Source organism: Bos taurus, chromosome 2 (genome assembly GCF_002263795.3).
Source record: "Bos taurus isolate L1 Dominette 01449 registration number 42190680 breed Hereford chromosome 2, ARS-UCD2.0, whole genome shotgun sequence".
Classification (NCBI taxonomy): domain Eukaryota; kingdom Metazoa; phylum Chordata; class Mammalia; order Artiodactyla; family Bovidae; genus Bos; species Bos taurus.
The window spans coordinates 89,651,887-89,675,850 of NC_037329.1; the positions used below are offsets into that span (position 1 = coordinate 89,651,887).

The following is a 23,964-nucleotide window of genomic DNA, read 5'->3' on the forward strand; positions in this document are numbered from 1 at the left end:
ACATGCTAAGGATGGCAAAGGAAAAAGACAATGAGACTGGTCCTTGACAAGCCTATGGTGCTGCTCTATCAGTCTTAGATTGTTATTTTTGAATTTGTTTTTACAAGACAAAGAAATTAACTACTATCTTATTTAAGCAATGGTTATTTCTTGTCTCTCTCTCTAGCAGCCCAAACAATTCCTATCTGGTAAGGTAAGAAAGAGATTCCAGCAACACATCTATGGTCTAAGATACCAATAAGCCATCTCAGTTATGCTTCAATGCTAATAAAGTGTTCATCTCCACTGAAATGGGGGGTGGGGTGGGCAGTTGTGGGGGGAGTATAGGAAGCAAGACTGACTAAAGAATCCACTCTATGAAAGTACACCACTATTATAGCTCAGATGGAGGGTGTTTATAATAGTTTACTACACTTTAAAGACTGCATAGTACAGTACTATAATTTCTTGCCAACATTTAGGAGTTATGTTCTAGAAAAGTAATGTGACTTATGGTGACTGGCCAAAACCAAATTATATGAAAATAAGAGGTTAGGAAAAATAAGCATTTTAACAGAAAATGTTAAATCAGCTATTTAAAACCTGTTCAAATAAAAACCAGTGAATTTTCTACATATTAACCCCTTCAAATTTCCAAGAAATACTACTGTAGCACAACAGTTTGATAAGGCTGATTCTCTCATATTATGATCAATATTCTACTTCATAAAGATTTTGAACCTGTTCTTCTTGGCTTGCCATTTTATGTCATTGGTAATTGTGTTTTTATTTTTGTTAAAGCTACAAAAATTTTCACATTTTTATAGTGACTGTATAATTTTTTGGGTTGTTTTTCATCCATACATTAAGAAAATAGAAAATAATCTGGTTTCTCTGTGGACTATTATAGACTGAATTTTTGTGTTGCAAACCACTTCAGTATTCTTACCTTGAGAACCCCAAGAACAGTATGAAAAGGCAAAATGATAGGATACTGAAAGAGGAACTCCCCAGGTCAGTAGGTGCCCAATTGGCTACTGGAGATCAGTGGAGAAATAACTCCAGAAAGAATGAAGGCATGGAGCCAAAGCAAAAACAATACCCAGGTGTGGATGTGACTGGTGATAGAAGCAAGGTCCGATACTGTAAAGAGCAATATTGCATAGGAACCTGGAATGTCAGGTCCATGAATCAAGGCAAACTGGAAGTGGTCAAATAGGAGATGGCAAGAGTGAAAGTCGACATTCTAGGAATCAGCGAACTAAAATGGACTGGAATGGGTGAATTTAACTCAGATGACCATTATATCTACTACTGCGGGCAGGAATCCCTGAGAAGAAATGGAGTCGCCATCACGGTCACCAAGAGAGTCTGATATGCAGTACTTGGATGCTATCTCAAAAACGACAGAATGATTTCTGTTCGTTTCCAAGGCAAACCATTCAATATCACAGTAATCCAAGTCTATGTCCCAACGAGTAACACTGAAGAAGCTGAAGTTGAATGGTTCTATGAAGACCTACAAGACCTTTTAGAACTAACACCCCAAAAGGATGTTCTTTTCATTATAGGGGACTGGAATGCAAAAGTAGGAAGTCAAGAAACAACTGGAGTAACAGGAAATTTGGCCTTGGAATATGGAATGAAGCAGGGCAAAGGCTAATACAGTTCTGCCAAGAGAACGCACTGGTCATAGCAAACACCCTCTTCCAACAACACAAGAGAAGACTCTACACATGGACATCACCAGATGGTCAACACAGAAATCAGATTGATTGTATTCTTTGCAGCCAAAGATGGAGAAGCTCTATACAGTCAGCAAAAACAAGACCAGGAGCTGACTGTGGCTCAGATCATGAACTCCTTATTGCCAAATTCAGACTTAAATTGAAGAAAGTAGGGAAAACCACTAGACCATTCAGGTATGACCTAAATCAAATCCCTTATGTTTATACAGTGGAAGTGAGAAATAGATTTAAGAGACTAGATCTGAAGATAGAGTGCCTGATAAACTATCGACAGAGGTTTGTGACATTGTGCAAGAGCCAGGGATCAAGACCATCCCCATAGAAAAGAAATGCAAAAAGGCAAAATAGCTGTCTGAGGAGGCCTTACAAATAGCTGTGAAAAGAAGAGAAGCAAAAAGCAAAAGAGAAAAGGAAAGATATAACCATCTGAAAGCAGAGTTCCAAAGAATAGCAAGAAGAGATAAGAAAGCCTTCCTCAGTGATCAATGCAAAGAAACAGAGGAAAACAACAGAATGGGAAAGACTAGAGACCTCTTCAAGAAAATTAGAGATACCAAGTGAACATTTCATGCAAAGATGGGCTTGATAAAGGACAGAAATGGTATGGACCCAACAGAAGCAGAAGATATTAAGATGAGGTGGAAAGAATACACAGAAGAACTGTACAAAAAAGAGCTTCACAACCAAGATAATCACGATGGTGTGATCACTCACCTAGAGCCAGACATCCTGGAATGTGAAGTCAAGAGGGCTTTAGAAAGCATCACTACGAACAAAGCTAGTGGAGGTGATAGAATTCCATCTAAACTACTTCAAATCCTGAAAGATGATGCTGTGAAAGTGCAGCACTCAACATGCCAGCAAATTTGGAAAACTCAGCAGTGGCCACAGGACTGGAAAAGGTCAGTTTTCATTCCAATCCCCAAGAAAGGCAATGCCAAAGAATGCTCAAACTACTGCACAATTGCACTCATCTCACATGCTAGTAAAGTAATGCTCAAAATTCTCCAAGCCAGGCTTCAGTAATACATGAACCGTGAACTTCCCGATGTTCAAGCTGGTTTTAGAAAAGGCAGAGGAACCAGAGATCAAACTGCCAACATCCGCTGGATCATGGAAAAAGCAAAAGAGTTCCAGAAAAACATCTATTTTTGCTTTATTGACTAAGCCAAAGCCTTTGACTGTGTGGACCACAATAAACTGTGGAAAATTCTGAAAGAGATGGGAATACCAGACCACCTGACCTGCCTCTTAAGAAACCTATATGCAGGTCAGGAAGCAACAGTTAGAACTGGACATGGAACAACAGACTGGTTCCAAATTGGGGAAGGAATATGTCAAGGCTGTATATTGTCACCCTGCTTATTTAATTTCTATGCAGAGTACATCATGAGAAACGCTGGGCTGGAAGAAGCACAAGCTGGAATCAAGATTGCCGGGATAAATATCAATAACCTCAGGTATGCAGATGACACCATCCTTATGGCAGAAAGTGAAGAGGAACTCAAAAGCCTCTTGATGAAAGTGAAAGTGGAGCGTGAAAAGTTGGCTTAAAGCTCAACATTCAGAAAACTAAGATCATGGCATCCAGTCTCATCACTTCATGGGAAACAGATGGGGAAACAGTGAAAACAGTGTCAGACTTCATATTTTTGGGCTCCAAAATGACTGCAGATGGTGACTACAGCCATGAAATTAAAAGACGCTTACTCCTTGGAAGGAAAGTTATGACCAACCTAGATAGCATACTGAAAAACAGAGACATTACTTTGCCAACAAAGGTCTGTCTAGTCAAGGCTGTGGTTTTTCCAGTGGTCATGTATGGATGTGAGAGTTGGACTGTGAAGAAAGCTGAGCGCCGAAGAATTGATGCTTTTGAAGTGTGGTGTTGGAGAAGACTCTTGAGAGTCCTTTGGACTGCAAGGAGATCCAACCAGTCCCTCCTAAAGGAGGTAAGTCCTGGGTGTTCTTTGGAAGGAATGATGCTAAAGCAGAAACTCCAATACTTGGGCCACCTCATGCGAAGAGTTGACTCATTGGAAAAGACTCTGATGCTGGGAGGGATTGGGGGCAGGAGAAGGGGACGACAGAGGATGAGATGGCTGGATGGCATCACCGACTTGATGGACGTGAGTTTGAGTGAACTCCGGGAGTTGGTGATGGACAGGGAGGCCTGGCGTACTGCAATTCATGGGGTCGCAAAGAGTCGGACACGACTGAGCGACTGAACTGAACTGAAAATTCATATACTGAAATACTAACCCCCAATGTGATTAGGAGGTGGGGCCTTTGGTGGGGGGGACGATTAGCTCATGGGGTAGCATCTCATGAATGGGATTAGTGCCCTTATAAGAAAGATCCCCAGTGAGCTCTCTCACATGTTAAAACACAATGAGAAGGCAGCCATCTCAGATATAGGAAATGGGTCATTAAATTTTCTGACAGTCTGCCAGCTGCCGTAAATTTTCTGGCACCTTGATCTTGGACTTCCCAAGTTCAAGAACTGTAAGAAATAAATGTTTGTTGTTTAAACCACCCAGTCTATGGTACTTTACTATAGCAGCCTAAACTGATGGAGAGAAAGGTCCTTTTCTATTTCTCCACTCCCTTGAATTTGGTCTAGCTTAGTGAACTTCTTCGACCAATAGAATACGGTGGAAGGGCTATTAAATAAGTTCCAAAGCCTAATCCTCAAAGAGGCCTTGCAGCCTTACAGATTCCACCTTTACCTTATTAGAAGGCTACCTTAAGAATGCCCTGTAAGGATGCCAAACTAGCCTACCAGAGGATGAGAAGCCACACTGAGAAGAAATGAAGCCCTTTAATGAACAGCCAGCACCATGTGCAAACATGCGAGTGCAAACATTTGCAGGTTGGCTAAACAGTTCCTTGTTGGTTTCACTTGGTTCTCTCATGCAGCTGAATCCACCTGAAAGGTTGACTGAGTTAGAAGGTCCAAGATGTTTGCACTCATATGTTTGAAAAACATTTGGGTTGTTTCCAATTTTTGGAGACTAGGAATAAAATTGCTATGAACATTCAGGTACAGGTTTTTATATGAGTTTACGCTTCAATTTCCCTGGAATAAATGTTCAGTAGTGCAGTTTCTGGGTTGTACAACTCTGTTTTTTCAAAGAAACTGAAGCTATAAATGGTGAAGCTGGGATTCTAATCTAGATAATCTGCCTCTAGGTCCTAACTCTTCACACTGTTTCCAGCGGTTGTAGAAACTGAGAGAAATAAATGGAATCAAAGAAACAGTATGGAGGTAGAGTCAACAGAACCTAGCATTGCTCAGATGAGGGGTATATGAATAAAGTGTCAAGACTAACACTAGGTTCCAGCTTCAGCACATTAGATAGATGATAAAATATGAATCGAACTTTAGATATGCTGTATTTAGGGGATATGCAGGGTTTCCTAGGTGCCACAGCAGTAAAGAATCCACCTGCCAATGTAGGAGATGCAGGTTTGATCCCTGGGTTGGGAAGATTTCCTGGAGGAGGAAATGGCAACCCACTCCAGTATTCTTGCCTGGAGAATCCTAGGGACAGAGGAGCCTGGCAGGCTACAGTCCATGGGGTCTCAAACAGTCAGACATGACTGAGCACACGTGCACAGTCTGATCTGCATGATCATTCCCATCTTGCAGGCAATTAGATTACAAAACAGAACTAGGTATCAAGAAAAACTCTGGTTAGAGACAGAGATTTGAGAATCATCACATTTATATGCTGAGTAACATCAGAGAGACAGGGTAGAAAATGACAAGAGATCTGACAACAGAACCCTGAAGAACAGAAATAATCATTCCCTTTAGTTTTTCTCCCCACAAACAATAAAACAGTAGGTACTGTGACAGACCGCAGATTCATATTAACTTTAGATCTTACAGCACTTCATGTCCACTTTATCAGTTTTACAATGCTATTATAAAGTATAAGGTATAGAGTAATATACTTTCCCCTCCCCCACTCTCTGTCTCATTTAAAAAGAAATATAAAAGGAATACAAGCTGATTAAAAAGTCTTAATATGTCAGTATACATTTGTCCAAACCCATACAGTGTACAACACCCAAACTGAACCCTAGTGTAAACCATGGACTTTGGGTGATGTCAATGTGGGCTCATCAACTGTGACAAATGCACCACTCTGTGGGGTGTATTGGAAGCCATGCATGTGTGAAAGGGTGTATAGGAAATCTCTGTATTTTATACTCAATTTTGCTATGAACCTAAAACTACTCTAAAAAGTCAATTAAAAAATAAAATTAAGCCTCAGTACAAAAGAATACGTAAAAAGCATAAATTTCACTCCTCTCTCAGCATCCAACTCCCTCCACCCATTTTACCAAAAAAAGATATGCAGAAAGGAATTTAAAGAGGTAAACTGACAAATCTTAGGAGCTAAATAAGAATCAAGCAATACCAAGGGTCAATGGATAATGTCAATTATACCCCAATAAAAAAAGCCAAGGATTCATAATGATAAAAGTGATAGATAAGTTTGATTCAAACCTTTTTGGAAGTTCAGTATTTTGCAATAGAATAAAATAACTATTATGGAATTCATGCTTTGCCATTTAACAATTTAAGTGCCACATACCATTATTTTATGACTACATTTTTTTGCAGTTGTATCTCAAACTGAGAAAGAACTATAATTTTATAAACAAAGTCACACCTCTTAATATATTACATAATTGAGTTTTTTACTCCTTTCTCCAAAAATAAAGTCCACACATTTATTTTTTCTCATATCTGTCATACCTGTTAGGAAGACAAACACCTAAATAGAACATCTAGGATTTATAAGGATGAATCATGAATTTCTAAACATATCCTGTGTCAAAGTCAACACATTCACAATTTCAAGTTTTTATATATATATATATATATATTTTTTTTTTTTTACCAAAAGATAAGTCTATATCTTCATCATATCATAGCAATATTGCAAGAAAATCCCTTTCATCAAGAAAACTTCCAGGCTTCCCTGGTAGCTCAGTGGTAAAGTATCCACCTGCCGATTCCAGAGACAAGGGTTTGATCCCTGATCTGGGAGGATCCCACATGCCGCAGAGCAACTAAGCCCTTGCACCACAACTATTGAGCCTGTGCTCTACAGCCTGGGAGCCACAACTACTGAAGCCCTAGAGCCCACACTCCAAAACAAGAGAAGGCACCGTAATGAGAAGCCCTCGCACTAAAATTAGAGAGTAGCTCCTGATCTCTACAACTAAAGAGCCTGTGCAGCAACAAAGACCCAGCACAACCAAAAAGAAGAAACTTCAAATTCTTATTTCTCAATTCTAGTTTTAGAACTAGATAGCTTTCAGAGACATTAAGAGAACAGGTTTGAATAATGCAAGAAATTAGATTGGTTTATGTAAAGGAGCTAAGTGCCAAGTAAAAACTAATTCCAACCAAAACATTCAGCTCAATTTTTATTTCTGGCAACTTTAGCTCCTGGCTAGAAAATCCATCCCAGTTATGACAATAAGTGGTAAAAATTTATTGAGCTATAATATATTGATAGATTTAGAAGCCCTTTGTCTCAAGCTAAAACTACTGTTCTGGTTCACACCACATTGGGAGAGCCTTAAATGAGATACATGATTCTCAAGTGGAAGCCTGTGGTAAACTGTATTATCTAGGGGATTTATTTTTCCTTCAAAATATATCTACCTTCCTCATATTCTACCTACTACTAAGATTCTTCAGCAAAGTGGAGATGATATAATGGATATGCATGTGTACCTTTTTTTCTTTTAACTCTTAAGATTATTCTGATATATATGTAACTCCTCACTTTCATGGAGAATTCCTGAATTAGGTCCAACTCTGCTTTTTAAAATTTTTTGAATATTTTCCAATCGTGTTTTTAAACACTGTATCAATAGCAAACAAAAGAAGCAGAGCTACAAAGCGGCAAGAGCACAGCAGAAAGCATAGCAGGTAAGGGGCTGTACTAACAGCAGCCCTAAGCAGCCTAGAGTTTTCTGTGCCAGCTCCCTTCAGAACCCATTATATTACATTTTAGATGAATGTTCAGCCCATCATCCTGAGAAAAACACACAGTCTACTAGTCAGATAAAAATGTAAAAAGAAGCTATTTTGGACATCAAAATAAACTAAGCCATAGAAAAAGAAAGACAAAAATTCCTCTGTTCTTGCATTAAAAGAACAATAACAAAGTATTATTTTGTGCAACTGATAACCTGTTTGGAGACTTCCTGCTCATATTTTATTATTTTAGTTTTTCATTATGTAGCATTATTTTTCTATTATAAAACCCAGTCAAGCTAAAAACCTTAATCGTTCTAAAACCTAATAAACTACTACAGAACACCAAAACTGTATGAAAAAAAAAACAATCCTAATCCATATTGCTTGTCAAGACAGTTTAAGAGCTGGATTAGAAAAACAGGCTTTCAAGGTCCATTTTCGAGCAAACAATTATACTTCTTCACGGCCTTTGTTTCAAATCCCTTACAAACAGCTTCAATACTGAAATGTACTAGAAAAGATAATTTCTAATCACATATAAATAATCAGCCAGTTATTATTATATTCTAATTTGGATTAGTGTCCCTTAAATCACTTGCTTTTTTCCTATTCAATGTTCAACTTTATTGCATTCAACAATGACACCTACTGGCCATTTAGAATCAGCCATTCTCTAAGACATCTCTAGTAGGCTGGTTACATAATAAGAAGAAACACATACATATACACACAAGATACACATAACCTGCATGAAAGCAGAGATTTGTTCATAGGTACTCACACTACAGAACTGCACCTAAAATAGAAGCAGAACTGTTCTTTGTGACTGAGTATTATTCCTGCCAAATGATAAAGAAGAATGAAATACCAAGTATCAAAATTTTATCTGAAATACTGATAAATATCCTTAAACATTTCGGAACAAACTCTTAATGATCCAACACTCTTTACCAAATGACAATTAGAGAAAAAAAGTTTCTAATTTAGTTTCTGGGATATACTAATATAAATCATCAATAATAGGAAAAAAAAGAATTTTGGAAAGTTCTTCTGACATGCAGTATTAAAAAAAGCTCAGGAAAATTATATACTTGCTAATAAATACTACATTAGTCTTTATAGTCTTAAGCTAAAAGCAACATTTCAATCAGCTTACATTTTAGAAATGTACAATGCCTCTTTTAAAACTGCTTCCCAATAAGCTATAAAAAATCAAGTTTTTAACATAGTGTGTCATTCCATAATACACAGTGAATGGAATTCCATTTTAATTCTACATTTCAAAGTGCAAATGAGTGACAGAAACTTAGAATTATATCTGTAAACACAGTTTACCTCTATCGGAGAGGGTCAAAGGACATACTTTTTAAACCTAATAAATAAATAATTCCTAACTAGTTTCCCAGACTTACGGAGCAAAGTACTTAAAATAACTTCCCCTTCTCCCCCAACCCCCCACCAAAATCAGACCACCATCTCATTTTCAGTCTCTAACGTCCACAACATTTAGGGAGTAAAAAAAAAAAAATTACCAACTAATTTTCTAGTCATTTTCCAAGTTGCACTTACCTTCTGCTATAGATTTTTGAGCGTCTCCACTTCCCTTAAGATTTGGAAAAAAAAAAAGAAAATTGTAGTCAGTCCTGACCCTTAAAACAAATTCACGAACTACAAAACGTGAACCTGGCCACGCTCATCTCAAACTAACACATCTCTCAACCCAAGTCCATATTTGGGATAAGCTCTTCGTGACTACTCTATCCTTCATGGTTCTTCGCCCACAGAGCCTGCCGGGATAGAAAACAGTCAAACCAACGGGAAAAAAAAAGAAAAAACTACTCAGACACATTAATAGGTTGCAAGACCTCCTCTTCCCAGGAGGGACAACCTAGTTGTTTGGGTAAATAACAGCCAAGGGTTACATAATGTATAGCTATAAAGAGTCTCAAGTATCTCACCGCCAATATATCTTTCTTCACCGCTACCCCCGTTTCCACTCTGAGAAATGGCCCTAGTAGAAGCAAACCCTAGGATTTCTCTCAGGTGTCTGCAATGCCGCGTCCTCTTCTCTCTCTGAGCTCCATACAAGGAATTCCTCCAGCCTTCACAACACCGTCTTGCTCCCGCCTCTCTCCGGTCTCCGCCAGCGCCACCGCAGCCCCCCACGCCCGAGGCTCCCACGTCGCCCCGCAGGGCTCAGCCTCCACCCGCCTCGGCTGCTTCTCCTCGCGACCCTTCCAAGCGGCTACCTATCTCCTAGTGGTTCCGGAACCACCAAAACTAGGGCTAACGCCTTCCCAGACCACTCTCGGCAGATCCCGTCTATAGCTCCTGTGGCCGGAGAAGAAGAAAATCCTTCCTATCTGGCACTCCGCGTCCCCCAAAGACAGCGCCGCCGCCTACCTGTCACCCCGCTGCCTCCGGCTTCTTACCGCCACCGCCTCCCGCAGCAGCCTGCCAACTGCAGCGCAACAACCCGCCCTCTCATTAGGTGATTCCACGCTCCAACAACGGTGCCGCTGATTGGTAGCAGAATGCCTGCGGCCCTCCCCCTGTGCAGCGTCTGAAGATTCCGGCCTCCTAGCAAGGACGACGTCGCGTCTTCCCCACCCTCTGTCCTCCACAGTTTCCCTTACCTCGGACAAACTACAGATACACAGATATGCGGGGGAAATGTCCACTTCAGGCCTGCTTCATGTCACCTCCACTGGTCCAGGAATCAGTGACCCAGGGCAAGAATGTTTAATTTATCCTCTGGTTTCCTGCCGTAAGTAACTCGAGGTGACAACTTCCGTTTCCGGTTGCCTCTGGCTAGAGGGGTGAATCTTGAGTGTCCTGAGAGGTCAGATTGCTGTCAGGTAAATTGGGGAGCTGTTGGGAGATCTCTCGCTCGGGAATAAGAACGAGACTCTATTCTGAGGATTGTCAAAAGGGAGAGACTAAATGGAGGATGATGAGAGTGCTCAAGAGGGAAAGAATCGAAGAACTAGCAGGAGAGAACTATGAAGTCCTGGAGTAGTGAGGGGTGGCTGTAGAAGGATGCAGTGAGAAATCAGTGTAGTTAAGTCCAGACCCTTTTTTCCCTCCTCTGCCACCCTCAACATCCCTCACCCCGTGTTTTTTGGTTTACCTTTGAATCGAATGATGGCACAACCATCCTCGAATTGAAAGTTTGTAAATTTACAATGCCTGCGTCACGAACCTGTGTTTGTTGTTCTTTAGTCGCTAACTCGTGTCCGGCTCTTTTGCGACTCCATGGACAGTTGCCACCAGGCTTCTCTGTCCATGGAATTTCCCAGACAAGAATACTGGAGTGAGTAGCCATTTCCTTCTCCAGAGGATCTTCCCGACCCAGGACCCGCATCTCCTGCATTGCAGGCGGATTCTTTACCGCTGAGCCACATGGCAGTTGCTCAATTGTCTCTGGCTCTTTGCGACCCCATGAACTGTAGCCCACCAGGCTCCTCTATCCGTGGGAGATTTTCCTGACAAATTACTGGACTGGATTGCCATTTCCTCCTCCAAGGGGTCTTCCTGACCCAGGGCTCCAACACGCATCTCCTGCATTGCAGGCGGAGTCTTTACAGCTGAGCCACCTGGGATGTATAGTATAATTTGATTTATTTGGTTTTTTTTGAAGATTTAATATTTATTTATCTGGTTGCAGTCGGGCCTTAGTTGCAGCACATGGGATCTTTGTTGTGTCGTGCGTGACCTTTCGTTGCAGTGTTTGGGGTCAGTGTTGTGGCAGTCAGCAGTTGTGGCACACCAGGCTTAGTTGCTCTGCATTGCATGGCAGATTCTAAACCACTGGACCACCAGGGAGGTCCCTGTAGTAACTTTTAAATAAGGTTTTTCTGGCATGAATGTTTATGATACAGAGTTAAAGTGAAAAGGTGATACAAAGTCATCACATTAATGTTTAGTGTGATTACACTTTTTAAATGCCTATACACAGATGCAGGGACTGGAAGGGACACTAAAGGTGAAACCAGTTCATTTGTCTTTAATTTTCTAATTTTCCTATGGTAACCACAATTTTTTAAATGAGAAATTGAAACATATACTTCAAGGTCTTTAGTAAACTGTGAAATTATGTATATTGTAAGTGGCATTACCCATTTATTTCCTTCTTAGGGAAAGTATGCCTGCACTCTTCCTGTACTAGAGCCAGCTCCCTTTAGTGGAGGTTGATCTTCACCAAACTTATAGGTTCACTTCATACATAGATAGAATGAGGTGGGGAAAAAAAATTAGTGATTACATGTTCTTTCCTTGTTGAACTAATTTCCGTGCTGTTCTTATTTGAGCAGCTCTGAAATGGAAATTAATCACTTCTTACTGACTCCTTGACACAGTTTAAGTCACTTTATCTAATTTTAATTTTTATTGTGACATATACATAGCAGATGGAGAAGGAAATGGCAACCCACTCCAGTGTTCTTGCCTGGAAAATCCCATGGACAGAGGAGCCTAATACATATAAGAAGGCTATATAAAGCATAAGTACATGTAAACATTATAATCAAGCAAACAATTGATCCTGTTCAGTTCAGTCACTCGGTCGTGTCCAACTCTTTGCGACCCCATGGACTGCAATACACCAGGCTTCCCTGTCCATCACCAACTCCCGGAGCTTGCTCAAACTCATGTCCATCGAGTCAGTGATGGCATCCAACCATCTAATCCTCTGTCGTCCCCTTCTCCTCCTGCCCTCAATCTTTCCCAGCATCAGGGTCTTTTCCAGGGAGTCAGTTCTTTGCATCAGGTGGCCAAAATATTGGAGTTTGAGATTCAGCATCAGTCCTTCCAGTGAATGTTCAGGACTGATTTCCTTTAGGATGGACTGGTTTGATCTCCTTGCAGTCCAAGGGACTCTCAAGAGTCTTCTCCAACACCACAGTTCAAAAGCATCAGTTCTTTGGCACTCAGCTTTCTTTATGGTCCAACTCTCATATCCATACATGACTACTGGAAAAACCATAGCTTTGACTAGACGGACCTTTGTTGGCAAAGTAATGTCTCTGCTTTTTAATATGCTGTCTACATTTGTCATAGCTTTTCTTCCAAGGAGCAAGCATCTTTTAATTTCATGGCTGCAGTCACCATCTGCAGTGATTTTGAAGCCCAAGAAAATCAAGTCTGTCACTGTTTCCATTGTTTCCCCAGCTATTTACCAACCTTCAGGTTAAAAAATAAAGCATTGCCAAAAGTTTAAAATATGCATTCTCAACAGAGATGATTGTCTTTAAGTCAGTGAAAATTGGTTCTTGTTGGGTAGGGGTGAGAGGGCAAAAAAAACCCCTTAGAGATATTAACAATACAATGGTTTATGGCCCTCCAAAAAGCCATAGTACATAAACTGGAGTATTAAAATTTCATGTGGAGGGGTAAGGTGAGAACATGATTAACAGGGACAAAAAGGTCTAAAAAAGCTCTTTTAGGGTACAGTAATTACAATACTTTGAAAAACACTGCCTTAGAAGTTCTGTGAATGAGTTTCTGTGATTCCATCTCCACCAGGAGGTAACCACTCTCCTAACTTATAATAATCATGTACTTGTTTCACTTAAATTTTTTCCATGATGCATTCCTAAAAAATGAATTGTTAGGTTTTTTTTTTCATTTATATAAATGACATTAAAAGTTATATATATTTTTTCTGACTCACTTCTTGCTCATTGTTTGTGAAATTCATTCATACTCTTCCATGGTTGTAAATTTGAGTTGTTTACAGTTTGGGGCAAGCATAAATAATATGACTAGAAAGATTCTTATAATATAAAACTGTTATACAGATGCAAGAGTTTCTCTAGAGCAGTGCTGTCTAATGCAGATATAATACTGTGGTTATTTTAAGTACCACATACTTAAAATTTTCTAATAGCCATATTAAAAAAGTATAAAAAAACAAAATTAATTTTTAAAATTTATTTGCTTTTAATTTGAGGGTAATAGCTTTACAATGTTGTGTTGGTTAAGAAACATAAAATTATTTTTAATAGTATATTTTATGTAGCCCAGTATATATATTCAAAATACTATCATTTTAAGATGTACTCAGTATTAAAAGCTACTAATGAAATGCATTTTCTTCATGCTGTCTTCAAAATTGATGTATTTTATTTTATCCTTACAGAATATGCTGTTTATATATATAAAAACACAGTGCCTATGACTGGAATTGCTAGGCCATAAGATATTCAAGGGACTTCCCATGGGGCTCAGTTGTTAAAAAAAACAAAACAAAACAAAAATCAACCTGCCAGTGCAGGACATGCAGATTCTATCTCTAGGTTGGGAAGATCCCCTGAGGGAGGAGGAAATGGCAACCCACAGTATTCTTGCCTGGAGAGTTCCATCGACAGAGGAGCCTGGCAGGCTACAGTCCATGGGGTCGCACAGAGTCAACACAGCTGAGCATGCACACATGCACGATATTCAAATGTTTACTTTTCTGGGTCATACCAAAGTTTTTTACAGTGGTTGTGTTAAATTGCATTCTTACTACCTGAGTGTGAAAGTGGAAGTCACATCATCACAGTGTGTTCTTACAGTCTTGCAAGGTTGGTTCTAACTTCATGTTATATGAAGAAACTAAAGTTCAGCAAGATTAAAATGATTTGACCAGGATTTTGCAGCTGTTAATGGTGCACTCAGGGTTTAATACCAGATCTGTACAGCACCAAAGTCTGCATTTCAGTAGAATTCCAAGATCAGGATATCATTGTTTGATTTATGGCTATTGTGAAGTAGAAATAATTTTTAAGAGTAAATGAAGCTTCCCTAAAAATATTGTTCAACTTTTTGTTCTTTTTGAAAATTTGTTGAAATATTTAGTAAATCCCTATGAAGGGACTCTTTCTGAAGTATTTTAATTAGATAGAAGAGAAAATACATTGAATTTATTAGAGGAAATTAGTTTAGGAGAATGAGTGTTCGTGTATACTTACTTTTTTTTCAAAGATTTATCTTCCAAATTAATATTTTGAGCATAGTAGTATTATAACTTTGAGATAGCCTTCATACCATAGTAATATATCAATTTTTATTTTAAAAATCAAGTTTTTTAATAAAAAATTAACCTTTGGTTTTGTATTTTCTTCTAAAGTACATTGATACTTTAGTAGGTTTAATGTTCTAGAATTGGTATTTCCAAAAAAAGAATTTGCCTTGTAATCCAAAGATTTTTGGAATGAAACATTATTTAAATTTTTTTTTTTTTTTTTTTTACTCAGGGAACTCAAACCAGGGCTCTTTGACAACCTAGAGTGGTGGGATGGGGTGGGAGGTGGGAGGGAGGCTCATGTATATGTAAAAGGGAGGGGACATATGTATCCCTATGGCTGATTCATGTTCATATGTGGCAGAAACCAACACAATATTGTAATTATCCTATCTTTCAATTAAAAATAAATTTAAAAACTTTTTTAAAACATAATCTGAAGAAGCCAACATTTTATCATTATAATTAAATGCTTCTAAAAGTATTTCTTTTGTGATAATGTATTGAATCTCAAAAGTCAGACTGAAATCTGAAACCATAATTTGTTTCCTTTATATTATTGAATCCACCGAACGGTAATGAAATAATGGATTAAATGTTTTATTCAAAGCTGTGAATGTTGTAGTTTTAACTTGTGTTTGTTGGGTATTGGTTTTTATTCTTTAAGTGAAATCATCAACATAACGTTTTAAATAAATTTAAATAATGTTTTAAACCAATTTAATGTCTATAAATAAAAACATTAAGTGTTGGCTGATTTGTAAAAATTACTTTGTACAATTTTGTCCCCCATATTCTGGGAACTATTGTTTAATGAAATGAGTGCTTCACATAATATGTCTTTAGTATACACTATCTAATAATTACCTGTCTTCTAAAATGCAGTGTAGGAATCCTGCCTTATTATTGGGTTTGTTTATAGTTATAAATGCAGACAAAACGGTAATAATTATTTGGTTTGGTTTTATTTCTGGAAAGCAGTGATTATAGAATTGCTACTGCTAATCTTACACAAATTACAGTATAGCATTATTAATTTATACCTTCGTAATTTGAAATTCATAACAATATAGCTGGGGACTGAGCTCAAGTTTATTTCTGTATTATTTTTAAAAATAACACTAGAAAACTGAAATCTTTATATACCTATTGGGGGCAATTTTATTTAAGCAAACTTATCAATTAAAAGGGGGTCCTAAGGACTCTGTTAATGGAAGAGAATATAAAATAGAGAATACTTAACGGAGGAGCCTGGTAGGCTATAGTCCATGGGGTCGCTAAGAGTTGGACACGACTCAGCGACTTCCCTTTCACTTTTCACTTTCATGCATTGGAGAAGGAAATGGCAACCCACTCCAGTGTTCTTGCCTGGAGAATCCCAGGGACGGGGGAGCCTGGTGGGCTGCCGTCTATGGGGTCGCACAGAGTCGGACACGACTGAAGCGACTTAGCAGCAGTAGCAGCAGCATGTATGTATATATCTGAATCACTTTGCTGCACACATGAAACTAACACAACATAGTGTGTGTGTGCGCGTGTGTTTAGTCGCTAAGTCATGTATGACTCTGCGACCCCATGGACTATAGCCTGCCAGACTCTTCTGTCCTTGGGATTTCCCAGGCAAAAAGACTGGAGTGGGTTGCCATTTCCTTCTCCAGGGAATCTCCCCAACCCAGGGATTGAAGCCACATCTCCTGCATTGCAGGTGGATTCTTTACCACTGAGCCACTGGGGAAGCCCAACACATGTAGGTCAACTATATTTCAATAAAAATTGTTTTTAAAAGTCTCTGTTGATCCACTACAAGAGTCAGCAAACTACAGCCTGCTGGCCAAACTCAGCCCATTGCCTGTTTTTATGTGGCCAGTGAGCTAAGAAGAATTTCTACAGATGAACATTTACAATCAATTTGATACTAAGGAACACTAAACTTTGAGCCCCAGTTAAACAAAATGTTACCCACTGAAAGGGAATTGCATTTTTTTTTTCATCAGAAGACTTGTATTACAAAAATTATACTCAGCTGTTATATTTTGAATTATATCAGTAAGATATTTATGGAAATTTGTTTTCTCTCCTGTTATATAAGTATCTACATAATATCCTTGATTTTATCTCGTGACCAACAAAGCCTAAAATATTTACTGTGTGGCTCTTCACAGAAAAAGTTCATGTGATCTGTATATATTAACCATAGTAATACTGCAGTTTTAAAAAATTGTCTGAAGAAAGCAAGTAACGAAACAGTATGTACGATATTTTATTATACATATTCATGCACTGTGAAAGACTAAAAAAAAAAGTAGACAGGATTGCTTAAAAGTTAGGTGTGAGGGCTCTGAAACGAAGCTTTAAGGTTCAAAGCCCAGCTGTACCATTGACTGTTTTTGTTTCCCTCAGGAAGGTACTTAGCTTCTTGGAGCCTCTTTGGCTTCACCTATAAAATGAAGATAATAATAGTAATCTAAGTTCAAAGAGTTGTTTTAGGAAGACTGTAACAGAGTCGACACTTAGATCGCTTTAACATAGTGCACCTGGCACATAGGGCATGGTAAGTGTTTGCTATTATTATAATTAAGAAAGAAACCAAATAGTAAATGTTTTCTTTTAGTGATGGGCTCTTTTTATATCTCGTGTATGTACATTTCTAAACAGTGAACATTTACTAGTTATGTAATAAGACACTTTAATAAAATTTCTTAACTTCAAGTTTTCAAGTATTGGCTCTCTTTTTAAAAGTCACTTTAAATGTTTTGCCTTAAAAAAAAAAGTAAACTTGAGTACTTGATATCTGTAATGTATGTATTTCTCCCTTAAATTAACTTTTTCTATAGACATGGCCCACGGACATGGACATGAACATGGTCCTAGTAAAATGGAACTTCCAGATTATAAACAATGGAAGATAGAAGGGACACCATTAGAAACTGTCCAAGAGAAACTGGCCGCACGAGGACTAAGGGATCCATGGGGCCGGTAAGAACAGTCAAATGATTTAGATAGAATTTATCCTAGAGAAAGACTATCTATGTTCCTTTTCAATATATTCTTTAAAAAAAAAATCAGTGAAAATGTCTTTTTACATTTAAGTTTTAAGATCAGCTTTATTAAAATATCACTTACAGTAAAATTGACCCTATTTTAAATGTATCATTCTGTGCATTTTGACAGATATGTACGGTTATGTGACCACTACCACAGTCATGATACAGAATACTTCTAGCATACCAAAAAGCTCCCTCATGATCCTTTGTACTCAGTGCAATCCTGCCTCTGGATCCTGGCAACCCTTGATCTGCTTTTTCCAGAATTTCATGCAATTGGAATTATACAATCTATAACCTTTTGTTCTGGCCACCTTTACTTAGCATAGTGCTTTTGAGACTCAGGTACATTGTTAACTTATAGCATAGTTTCTTACTTTTTTATTGCTGAGTACTGCTCCACTTATGCATATACGTCATTTTGTTTACTGTTCACCAGTTCCATCTGGGTTATCAGTTTTGGGCTATTATGAGTAAAGTTGCTCTAAACATTCAAGTACAAATCTGTGTGAGCATACGCTTTTATTTCTCTTGGATAAATACCTAACAGTGGGATTTCGGAATCATTTGAAAAGTGTTTTTTTGTTTTGTTTTGTTTTTTAAATGAAAAACTGCCAAACTGTTTTATAAAATGGTTGTACCATTTTGCATTCTCAACCAGCAATGTATGAGAATTTCAATTGTTCAGTGTCCTCATTAATAATTGGTATCGGGTCTTTCCTGACAGTCCAGTGGTTAAGACTCCATGCTTCTGCTTCTGTGCTTCCATTGTAGGGGGTGTGGGTTCAATCCCTGGCTGGGGAACTAAGATCCAGCATGCCCTGTGGTGTGGCCAAAAAAAAAATACTTGGTATTATCAGCCTTTTAATTTTAACCATTCTAGTGAATGTGATAGTAACATCTCTTTGGTTTTAATTTGCATTTCCATGAAGAATGAAGATCATGAGAATCTTTTCATATGCTTATTTTCCATTTGTATTTTTTCTTTGGTGCAATGTCTATTCAGATCTTTTGCCCATTTTATTTATCAGAATGTTTTTCTTTTGTTGAATTATAAGAGTATATATATGTTGCTTTAAATGATTTTATTTATTTATTTATTTATTTTTGGTCCCACTGAATGTGGGAATCTTAGTTCCCCAACCAGGGATCAAACCCAGGCCTTCTGTGTTGAAGCACAGAGCCTTAACCACTGGGCCACCAGGGAAGTCCCCAAGTCCTTTATCAGATAAAAGTTTTGTAGATTTTTTCCCAGAGTATGACTTATCTTTTCATTTTCTTAATAACGTCTTTAAGACAGTTTTAAATATTGATGAAGTCCCAATTTAACATTTTTTTCTTTTATGGTTTGTGCTTTTTGCATCCCAAGATTTTCCTAATCTTTATTCTGGAAGCTTTTATAGTGTTCTTTCTTCCATTTAGGTATATGATCCATTTTGAGTTAATTTTTAATGTCATATGAGATAAGGATGAAGGTTAAAGTTTTTGCACATAAACATCCAGTTCTAGCACTGTATATTAAAAGACTGTCTTTCCCTATTAGTTGACCTTGACACCATTGTCAAAAATCTATTGACAATATCTGTGTGGACTATTTCTGGATTCTTTTTGTTACCTTGATCAATATGTCTAACTTTTGTCAATACGACACTTATCTTCAGATCAGATAGTATAAAATGAGATGTCTGATTTTTAAAAAAAGGTAATGTTAGCTATTCTAGGTTCATTGTATTTATATTTACATTTTAGAATGAGCTTTTCAGTTTCTGCAAAAAACCCTGCTTGGATTTTAATTGGAATTGCCTTGCATCTTTCAGCTCGATTGAGGATGATTTATGTCTTAACAATATTGAATCATCTAGTCCATGGACAATTTAGATCCCCTTTAATTTTCTTAGCAGTTTTTATACAGTCTTGTACATATTTTGTTAAGTTTATCCTGAATTATTCCATATTTTTATGCTATGATAAATAGTATTTTTAAACTTCTGTTTCCAGGTGTTCATTGCTGGTATATAAAAATATAATTTCTTTTTATATATTGACTTTATCTTGTTACCTTGCTAAATTGAATTTTTAGTTCTAGCAGATGTTTCTCAGAGATTTCTTAGAATTTACTTCATAGAAAATGATTTCATCTACAAAGACCACACTTTTCTTTCAATTTTTTTTCTTGAGTTATTGCACTGTCTAACACTGCTAATATAATATTGAATACAAGTGGTGTATGTGGACATCCTAGTTTGTCCCTAACTGGGGGAAGCATGCAGTCTTGCATCATTAAGTAGGATGATTTATCCTTACTTGTGATAGACCCTTTTTCTCAGTAGAGCTTTCTGATTTGTTTCTCTCTGTGTTCTGTATACTCAAAAGAACTATTGCCAGAGCAAGAAATTAATCTTCTAAAGTCAGACTTATATGACAGGGGAAAGCAATGATTCATTGAATAGTAATAGTAGTATCTAGTAGTACTTTTTGTGCCAAAATACATCATATATTACTCTGTTTAATCTTTATAATGACACTATAAGGTTGATAGTAATCATTACTGAGTAGAAGAAATAGGCCCTGACAGATTAAGTAATTTATTGAGCCTAAAAGGTGTGTATCTCGTAAAGTGGCAGAGCTAAGATTAATACCTAAGTCTCTTAACTTCCTCTTTGCATGGGCAAAGCTACACAACTGACCTGTGATGGATAGGCCAAGGTGAGTCTTGCATTTGACAATTCTGTAACATTCTGAGTATTATGACTGAAATATGAAACCATCAAGTGCTTTTTCTTGTATTTCATATATGAAATGTGAGCATATAGAGCTACTTACCTTATACCACAGAACAATTCCTGTTGTGATCCACTTGAATTATCTTATATAAGGTAGCATTTAAGTCTGTTAGAAAGGTGAAAATCAAATTTATTTTACTCAATGAATAAGTCATATGTGATTATAATTTCCCCTTTTTTTTTCCCCTCTAGCAATGAAGCTTGGAGATACATGGGTGGCTTTGCAAATAATGTTTCCTTTGTTGGAGCATTATTAAAAGGATTCAAGTGGGGATTTGCTGCATTTGTGGTAGCTATAGGGGCTGAATATTACCTGGAGTCCCAGAAAAAAGATAAGAAACATCACTGAAGATAATACCTGGAAATATCTTTTAATGTCTTAACTTTCTTATAAAAAGATTTCTTCACTGTAGCCTACTCACCTGTGTGTTTATTCCTTAAGGAATACTAGTAAGATTTAATAAAATAAGAAAACATGTACCAGTCTGCTTTTTCATTCTTAAAAAAAGTGTGTCGAGCCATATCAGGTTTGGCTTGGAGAATACATAAGAGGTTGAGTACTGGCAGCAGTACATTCTGCAAATAACTGACAGCCAGCATATATTTGAACAAATGGATATGTTCTAATAGGTTTCTTTTTTTAAATTGTGTAAAACTGTGATAAAATTTGCCATCTTGTTTTTTTTAAGTGAACAGTCAGTGACATTAAATACATTCATAATATTGTGCTACCATTACCACCATCCATCTCTATAACTCTTTTCATCTTTTAAAATTGAAAATCTATGCCAATTAATTAATAACCCCCATCCCCCCCTCAGCCTCTGGCAACCATCATTCTACTTTCTTTCTCTATGATTTTTGACTACTCTATGTAGAAACATGCGGAATTTGTCTTTTTATGACTGGCTTATTTTATTTTGTATAATGTCCTCAAAGTTCATCTATGTTACATATGTCAGAATTTCCTTTCTTTTTAAGGCTGAATAATAATTCTGTTTTATGTATATACCACATTTTGCTTATCCATTCATTAATCAATGAACACTTAGATTGCTGATGGACACTTGAGTTGCTGCCACATTTTAGCTATTATAAATAATAGTGCTATGAACATAGGTGTACTCTTTTTTTTTTTTTTTTTTTTAATGTGGGATCTTAGTTTCCTGACCAGGGATTGAACCCATGTCCCTTGCCATGGAAGCATGGAGTTTTAACCACTGGACCACCAAGGAAGTTCCCAGATTTTTTTTTTTTTTTTAAAGAAAAGACATTTATTCAGCGTCATAATCAGACTATTACATTTAGCAATCAACAGCATGGGTGCAAAAAATCTACATTAAAACCCTTTGTTGGAATGCTTTACACTTTCCACAGAACAGAAACTAAAATAACCTGTTACACAATTAGTCACAAGTACAGTGCAAGTTTTTTTGCTCATACACATGAGTATTGTCTAAAACATGTCTTTGTAGCAGCTAGGCCCTGCTACCACTGTGCTTGGTTGAATTCACAAATCTGTTGAAACCTGTAGCTTCCCTGTTACTTCTCTGGCTCTCCTTTACTGCTAAGCTTTGTTTTCTGTCAGTAATTAAAACCTGCCACTGCCGTTGCTGCTGCCATAGCTACCGCCACTGCTGGAACCACCATAGCCACCTTGGTTTCATGGTTTGGCAAAGTATTGGCCTCCGCCACCATAGGGGCCAGAACTTCTGCTCCAAAGTTTCCCCTTTCATGGGTCCAAAATTTGAAGATTGATCATTGTAATTGCCAAAATCATTGTAGCTTCCACCACCTCCAAAATTGCTTCCACTACCACCACCAAAGCCACCTCCACTTCCACAATTGTTATAGCTGTCATAGCTTCCACTCCCACCATAGCCACTGCCCTGGTTTCCATAACCCTGTCCACCACTTCCATAGCCTCTGTGCTTCCTCCAGAGTAACCAGGGCTGCCTCCTCCATAACCACCATCATTACCAAATCCATTATAACCGTCCCCACTGCCACCATATCCGCCACCACTATGGCAGTCACAAAAGCCACCTCGACCACTGGCGTTTCCTCCACAACCAAAGTTGTTATTCCTGCGGAAATCACCTCCATGACCACCACCAAAGTTTCCAGAACCACTTCGACGTCTCTGGCTGGATGAAGCACTAGCCATCTCTTGCTTAGACAGGGCTTCTCTCACTTCACAGTTGTGGCCATTCACAGTGTGGTATTTCTGAATGACAATCTTGTCTACGGAGTCATGGTCATCAAAAGTTTCAAAAGCAAAGCCTCTCTTTTTGTCACTGCCTCGATCAGTCATGATTTCAATCATCAATTTTCCCATACTGTTCAAAATTATTTCTCAGGTGATGTTCTTCAGTGCCTTCTTGAATGCCACCAACAAAAATCTTTTTCACAGTTAAGTGGGCATGAGGTCTTTGAGAATCTCCTCTTGAGACGTCCCTCTTTGGTTCCACAACTCTTTCATCCACTTTGTGTGGCCTTGCATTCATGGCTGCAAGGCTTCTCCACCATGGCTTATGTGACAAACCCAAAGCCTCTGGAGTGCTTGGTGTTTGGAACCCTCATTACCACAAGTCTGTGAGCCTTCCCCATTACTCAAAATGGCTGCTCAGACTCTCATCGATTGTTTCAAAGCTCAATCCTCTGATGAAGAGCTTCCGCAGCTCTTCGGGGCTTTTGGAAGACTCTGACTTAGACATGACGGCAGGGCAGGGTTGGGGAGTGGAGACTTCCAACAATGCTTTCTCCGTGGCATCCACGGGCAGAAAGAAGTCCCCAGATTTTTAAGAGTTGACTTTGCTACTTTTACCATCCTCTGTAAGGGACCTAGCTTATACTATAAAATACTTGACTGCCTTGTTTATGATAACATGTGCAGCTATCGTGTTAGTTTTTCTTATGATACTTTCTACTCTTTCTTTAGTCCTAATTCTTTCACATAGTGAGAAGTTTGACATTTTTTCCTGTATTTTCTAACAATAGACATTCTCCCCATGTCATTGAATTTCCAAATTTTAATTAAATCCCTAATAGTTTAGACTTAAAACTCAGCTTGCTGAAGATGGGTAATAATTCTGCTTGAAAAATAAAGCTAATATAAAACTCCAAGGTGATTTTTTTTTTCTTTGTAAATTTCTTGTTTATAAATACAAACTTGGGAAATCACTAAATAAATGAAACAGATGAACTCCTAATAAGGTGTCAATGGTAAGTGGAATGTGCTAAAATGGAGTCATAAACAAGACTGCAAAAGAGGATAAGGAATGCATTTAACAGGGAACAAAGAGCAGTGGGACAAATAGAAATAGCAGATTAGATTTAAGCTTAATCAAATTAGTAATTATACCAGATATAAATGGTCTAAAAGTTAAACTGA

The 23,964-nt window shown here is 37.8% G+C and overlaps 2 protein-coding genes and 1 pseudogene across 6 annotated transcripts in view; 1 reads left to right on the plus strand and 2 right to left on the minus strand.

Moving 5' to 3' along the window:
- The window catches only part of HYCC2 (hyccin PI4KA lipid kinase complex subunit 2), a 64,107-nt gene extending 53,931 nt beyond the window's left edge, over positions 1–10,176 (minus strand). For 3 of the 4 annotated variants that reach the window (XM_002685507.7, XM_005202680.5, XM_059878769.1), the window contains exons 1-2: positions 10,141–10,176; positions 9,307–9,340 (exon numbers count right to left, since the gene is read on the minus strand). The gene's annotated coding sequence lies outside the window, so the exon portion shown is untranslated. Of the gene's footprint in view, positions 1–9,306; positions 9,341–9,695 lie in introns of all 4 variants that reach the window. The other variant, XM_005202681.5, reaches the window with a different exon arrangement.
- NDUFB3 (NADH:ubiquinone oxidoreductase subunit B3) lies at positions 10,085–21,050 on the plus strand. 2 transcript variants are annotated; one of them, XM_005202601.2, is made up of 3 exons: positions 10,085–10,504; positions 17,578–17,719; positions 20,763–21,050. In XM_005202601.2, the coding sequence occupies exons 1-3, from the start codon at positions 10,411–10,413 to the stop codon at positions 20,917–20,919; spliced, it is 393 nt and encodes a 130-aa protein (XP_005202658.1). In that variant the 5' UTR covers positions 10,085–10,410; the 3' UTR covers positions 20,920–21,050. The 2 variants fall into 2 exon arrangements, with proteins under 2 accessions (XP_005202658.1, NP_788840.1); NM_176667.2 differs by lacking the exon at positions 10,085–10,504 and adding an exon at positions 10,553–10,595.
- Positions 21,051–22,124: 1,074 nt separating this feature from the next.
- On the minus strand, positions 22,125–23,404 carry LOC784139 (heterogeneous nuclear ribonucleoprotein A1-like; annotated as a pseudogene).
- Between the last annotated feature and the right edge of the window lie 560 nt (positions 23,405–23,964).